General features: G+C 39.5%; 1 protein-coding gene across 1 annotated transcript in view; it reads right to left on the bottom strand.

Annotated features, from left to right (window-relative positions):
- Positions 1–1,826: 1,826 nt before the first annotated feature.
- Positions 1,827–6,487, bottom strand: part of LOC102203110 (E3 ubiquitin/ISG15 ligase TRIM25-like) — a 12,447-nt gene continuing 7,786 nt past the window's right edge. The window contains exon 2 of the mRNA XM_005748253.1: positions 1,827–4,376. Coding sequence (XP_005748310.1) covers positions 2,816–4,369 — 1,554 coding nt within the window. The 5' untranslated portion in view covers positions 4,370–4,376 and the 3' untranslated portion in view covers positions 1,827–2,815. The remainder of the gene's footprint in view (positions 4,377–6,487) is intronic.

Here is a 6,487-nt window from a genome sequence, read left to right as displayed (position 1 = left end):
TATTACCGTAATGATGGCTGCTGCTCCTGTCTCTTCCATCAGGTGAAGAATGCTGCTCATGCTCGTCCGGCAGGTCCTGCTTCTCCGGTCTCTTCTCCAGCCGCTCCTGCTCCTCCTTCAGTTTCTGTTGCTCCTGCAGGGACAGGAAAAACGTGTGGGAGGGCGCTGCTCCCACGCCACCACGCAATCCAGGCCACCTCTCACACGCGCACTGAGGAAAGGTCCATAACCTGGTCTGGGAGGAGGGATTCAGGAGGTTCAATGCTGGAACGTTGAACCTCACACTCTGAGCTACTCCTGCACGTTTGTCCATACCAACAAGAGGTGACTACTTGTTAGCAGATATGACTTCCCTAAATCAACAAGTCGTTGATAAATGTTTAGTGCATTTATAATTACATGCTGACGAAGCCCCTGTTACTTTACAGACCAAAGGCCAGAGACTGACACGCGTCCATTTTTGCCAATCTGAATCCACCTGCACTGGCTGAGAAATCTTGAACTGACCTTTGTCTTTCACTAAGGGCTCTGTGGTGCAATGGAGAGCGTGTTGTACTTCTAAAAGAACAGAATGATTCAAAGGTTGTGGGTTCAAGTCCTACCAGAGGCAAATTCTATTAATCAGCACTTCATCTGTTCAGTCATGTAAAGGTGCTTTGTCAATTGGTCTAACTCACCCTCTTTAGATCTGCCTGCAGCCTTGTGAACAGCCAATCATGTTATACACCTGACATGTGACTCATGTAGCTGTTTCACTTGGCACTGCTGAAGATATGTGCTACAGTCACTGAGCTTCTTCTTTAAATTTCAACTGATAAATTTAATTAACCACTAACAGTAAATATGTATTTCACATGTAAATCAGGAGTTGTGTTTTAAAACCTTTACACATTTTCAGAAAAACATATGACTGCATCTACTTTTAGATCATCCAGGGACCCCTTATGATTTGTTTCTATGTTCAGTTTATATGTGGAGAATCTAATGCATCAGCAGGGGTGTTGACTATCTTAATCTCAGTTATCTAATGAATTCATCATATTGACTCATCTCTAACACAGAGTAAAACTCTACAAAAAGTTTTTCTCAAAGTTTCCCAAGCAAGCATTTTGAATCAAAAACACACGTTCCAGTTTCATGTCATTTTTGTACTCCATTTATGCATGAAAAGGAAAAACATGAGCCGCAGTCATTTACACTGGAGCAGAGCATCATGGAGGACAGCCATCTGTGAACATCACACTCTGATTCTGGAGAACTTGAGATGTATATTTAAGGTTTAAAAACAAGTTCAACTGTGCTTCACTGTCAGATTCTATCATGCCCTTCTGTGGCTGCAGGCTGCTGTTTGGGATCATCTCCACTAGAGGGTGTCTTGAGCGAGCAGCTGCTTCTCACCTGCTCACACACAGTTACAACAAACATAACATAACTTGCTTACTATTTATTTTTCTATACATTTCAACTTTAAAAACTGTTTACCTTGCCTTGTTTGGTATCATTCTTTTCAACTCAATCTTACATGTCTGAATTTACTGTTAATTTTTCATTTTGACATACTGTATTAATACAAAATCTAAAATCAGTCAAAAAACATAAAATCAGAGATGAAAAAAGTTTTATTTTTTATTTTTTTTACTGTATCAAACACAAACATTACCAAATCATTTTCTAAACTTGAAATGCAAATATAAATTGTTAATTTTAATAACATATGCACAAGCTTTGCTAACAACAAACTTGCAGCCAAGGCGGCGTTTTTTTTATAACCATTTCAAACTATTTACAGAAAATTCAGGTGTTCTGCATCAAATAAGATGCCACACAAATTATTTGTACCACTCCCAAAAATAATTTCTGTCCGCTATAATATAAAGGAAAACATCACAAACCTGATACCTGCAGCCCTGAAAGCAGGAGGTGTATCACTCCTGTTTTCCACCTGGTTACAGCTTTTACACTGCAGTCTGCCTTTGGTGGCTTTTTGGTAGCAACTGCAACATTCAGCAATCGCCTCATTGTTGTGACACACAAAGCAAAACTATCCACTACACTACCTGGTAACTACAGACTACAAACACTTTAAACATCACAAATCTCTCACATCTCAAAACTCGCACTCTCTCTTTCGCGCTCTCACCACGGTCACTCCTAAAACTTCCCCCTCTTCCTAAATAACCAAATGCCATGTTGCCATATCATTTTTTGTTTGGTTGACATGGCAGACTGTCCTACCAATAGGAAAGTGTGGCTTTTTTTGTTTTTGCTTGCAAGCGGAGAGTGCTTTCAAGCACTTTCCCTAGAAAATATCGTTTTTACCTTTCCTTCCTGTAGTAAATATAGTGATAGTATTCAGGAAAAAACACAGTGTATATATTTTTTTATCATAACGCTGGTTTTACGTTGCCTATCAACAGAGAAATATCAACATAGTATCAACATAAGCTATCATATAGCATCACAAACAAAACAAAAATAGTATATATCACATCAATCCATTCATCTATAGTAGGAGTATCCTCTTTAAGCCAAAGGCGAGTTATGGCCTTTTTGGAAGCTACCGACAGCACACTGAACAAATATTTATCCGGTGTGTTTTCAAAAGCGTTTTAAAAACAGGAAACGAAGATGCCTGTCTAATAGTTAAAGGCAGCGTATTCGAAAGTTTTGGGGCCATAATTGAAAAGGCTCATTAGGGGAAAAATCACTGGTCAGCAGTAAAAAATAATGAAGCTCTTAAATGGAAATGTGAAATTTAAAATCTTGACAAATGGAAAAGATAATATGGCTTTTTAAACTAAGATCAAACACGTATCTATGATATTACACATGCACTGGTGTGGATTTGAACCCCATCATTTCGGCAGGTACTGAAGAACGGGTAGAGTTTCTCAGTGAAAGAGCAGCCGATAAATGAGTGAATTAGAGCTGCACCATTGATTTCATAGAAGCAAACCAGGCCTTCATCATAATCTATAAACACTCCCACATCCTCAATTTCTGAATTCAGAGCTGGATGGCCCGATTTCCATTGCTCAGAGCAAATAGTCCAGTAACCATTTTCAGGGCTCAGTTTGGTTTTTTCTCTCTTTAGGTTGCTCATGTATTTGGCCACTCCTACTGTCCATGTACTATGGGTTTTAACTTTAAGCTCAAAGTAAAATCTTCCAAAAGAGAAACCCTGTTTTGACAAAACACATTTACAATTATCATTCGCAGACTGGGGGGCTTTGGGTTGAACTGAATCAGCGTCAAATGTCACCTTAACTTTGTAATCCCTAACCCTCTTCAGTTCAGCCCTCGTCACTTTCCTTATCTCACTTCTGAGATTCCTCTCCACCTGATTTATAATTCTCACCACCATCCATGTGTATGATGGTAGATGGACACTGATGTTTGTCCAGTCTTTGGTGGGGGGAGCAGCTTTCACTGAAGATAAACTCTGGATGAGGTGAAGGATGTCTTCAGGCCGTGTGAGCTGCTCCACCTCAGAGCTTCTCTGCATAAGCTCAGAAATCTCCTGCTTTAGCTCCTTAATGCGGCCTTCAGCCTGTTTCTCTGCTGTTCTCTGCTGCTCTTCAATTGTCTTTATCAGTGCTTTCATGCTGCTCTTTGCAAACTCTATTAAAGATGTGAAGATCTGAACACCTTCTGCTGTCACTCTGTCTGCCTCTTCCTTACTGAGCTGCACAGAGTGTTTCATTTCCCCAATCTTAATCTTTCTTTTCTGGATCATCTCCTGAATTTCAGCCTCTGTTTTCTCGAACCCTGCCTTCTTTGCTTCATATTCTTCTGTCAGAGGAACAACATCATGACACTTGTGGTTCGAAACAGAGCAGATAGCACAGACACACCTTTGGTCGGTCTTACAATAGAGCTCCAGCGGTTTATCATGTTTTGAACATATCATCCATTCCAGGCTCTTAACAGGGTCGATCAGCTGATGTCTCTTTAGGCCTGAAACAGTCTGATGAGGCTGCAGGTGAGTCTCACAGTAGGAGGTCAGACACACCAGACAGGACTTCAGAGCCTTCAGTTTGGTCCCAGTACAAACATCACAGAGAACTTCTCCTGGTTTAGCAGACTGTTGCTCTGATCTCCTCGTGCTGCTGCTGGCTTCCTGCTGAGCTGACAGCTTGAACTGAGCAGCCATCTCAGAGATGAAAGTATTGACATGGAGCTCAGGTCTAATGCAGTACTTCCTTTTACAAACTGGACACTGACACAGAGGACTGCTGTTCCAGTGCTGAGTGATGCAGTTCTTGCAGAAGTTGTGTCCACATGGTGTACTGACTGGATCTGTGAACACTTCCAGACAAATGGAGCACAGAAACTGGTCTTCAGACAGCAGACAGCTGGCAGCAGACATGTCCACACTGGGAGGATAAATGGAGAGGAAGGAAAAACTGTAACTGCATTATCGTTCAATAATTCAGCTCACAAAAGTCAGACAATGTGTGGAGGCTAGAATTTATTTTATTTCTTTATGTTTTCTTCCTTCTATATACCTCTAATTTTGGACCAGTTGTCTAAAAATTATTTTATTTAAATTAAACTGATCAGTGCAAAACAAGTTACTAAATAAAAATAAAAAAATCTGTAAATTGACAACAATTGTGGCTAATCTTTTAAACAACACAGCTACTCAGGTGAAATTATATTAAAAAAATTACTTTGGTTTTCTGTGGAGAATTCAACTGTATGGAAATAAAACAATTCAGCCAAATATTTAATTTTATGTTAAATGAGTAAACTGCATGTTCAAAATTCTAATGAGTTAATCTTACTAAGAAAAGGCATCCAAACTGAGTGTTTTTTCTTGTTTCCTGTTGAACTACTGCTTTACCTGCAATAAAAGGTTGTTCCCATTTGATATCTGGCTGCTTATGAGTCTACATTTGAGATCCTCATTCACCTTCTAATGTGACACCTATCCACGTATCCTTTAAAAACCAGACTGGCGGTCCTTGTGCATGAGTCTGCTATAGGACTGATTTTACATCAAAACAAAACTCTTGCCATTCAAGTAATTTGCTAATTTATTTTTTATTAGTAGTAGGTATTTTACTTTTCCAAGGACATTTGAAGTCTGTATTGTTGCCACACCTTTATTGCTATTATAACATTACTTTTTTAACACTGAGTTTGTCACACAGTGGAAATTTGTGTTTTTTTATGGTTTGAGTTGTCTTGATCTTACTGTGTATTGGTGCGTACATTACTGATTCTATTTGTATGCTTTTTCCCTGATATTTATATTGCATGTTTTAGTGTTGTTGCATGACATTCTTTTAATCCACTGTGGACTGGGCGAACAATAGCAGGCACCTGTTGAGGTGTGGGCATTGAGGGAGACTGCGTTTGCAGTAATCAAGAGCCCCAAGTGTGGAGTGCGGCTGGGGTGTGAGGCGACGCGCCCGTCAGGGAGAGACAGGGCCGAGATAGGAGGTTCCTCCTTGGCTTTCAGCCTGGCCTGGTCTCTATATTGGAAGAGAAATTCCTCTCCTGGTTTTAAATATAAGGAACATTTGCCTGAGCATGCCCAGACTGTGGGGGGAATTTATTGTATGAGAAACTTTGTATTGTATTATTTCTTGAATAGCATATATTTATTCCTTTTGGCAGGGATTTTAGCATACAGAAAATGTTTTTTTTATTGCAAGAGTGTCTTTTAAAATTGTGTTGGTTAATTCTGTTTTTTCCTTCTCTGGAATAAATAGTGTGTTTAAGACTTTCTCAGTCTCTGTGCCATGAGTGCTGATTTACTTGCTCCCCTCCCCCTTGTATTTGAAATACCTTTCAGGTGGGAGATTTAGATCTACCAGCTTTAGGTGTTACAGTAGCAGCCCTACAATAGCATAACATATTAACAAAATAAAGTTCAGCATGTATAACATGAGACAAACAATCCCACAAAATATATAAAATAAAGAAAAATACACTAATGCTGTTTCCTCTGTTAATCCATCCACCAAACTAAGGAATGCAGTGCAATCAGTCCTTAAATATCAAGGAAAGGAGTAGATTTTTGTTACTAAATTTTATTCAATTTTATTTTATTGATACACTGCCAAATCACAACAACAGTCACCTCCAGGTTCTTTATATTGTAAGGTAGACCCTACAATAATGCAAAATCCCAACAATCATGTGACCCCCTGTGTTCAAGCACTTTGGCAACAGTGGGAAGGAAAAACTCCCTTTTAACAGGATGCTGGGCATTTAACATTACATTTAACGGAGTTAGAAGTTAGCAGGAAGCTAGCGGAAGTTAGCTCGCTAGTTTCGCTAGTTACCATAATCATGATGTAGCATGTTCTGACTGAGAGATTTCTGAAAAAATTCAAATGTACAGCTCTGCTATCACTTCCAACATAAATGAAGGCAGGAAACTAAACAGCAGTGACGTTTGTAGGGTTACTGAAGTTGGGCTAGCTGGTATATAATGATGTGCTACGTGATCGCTAGCGACACAGCTATGTTAGCA

This window comes from Pundamilia nyererei, unplaced genomic scaffold (genome assembly GCF_000239375.1).
Source record: "Pundamilia nyererei isolate P.nyererei 1_Seehausen unplaced genomic scaffold, PunNye1.0 scaffold00218, whole genome shotgun sequence".
Classification (NCBI taxonomy): domain Eukaryota; kingdom Metazoa; phylum Chordata; class Actinopteri; order Cichliformes; family Cichlidae; genus Pundamilia; species Pundamilia nyererei.
The sequence above is the reverse complement of the archived record's forward strand: the minus strand, read 5'-3'. Positions and strand labels throughout refer to the sequence as shown.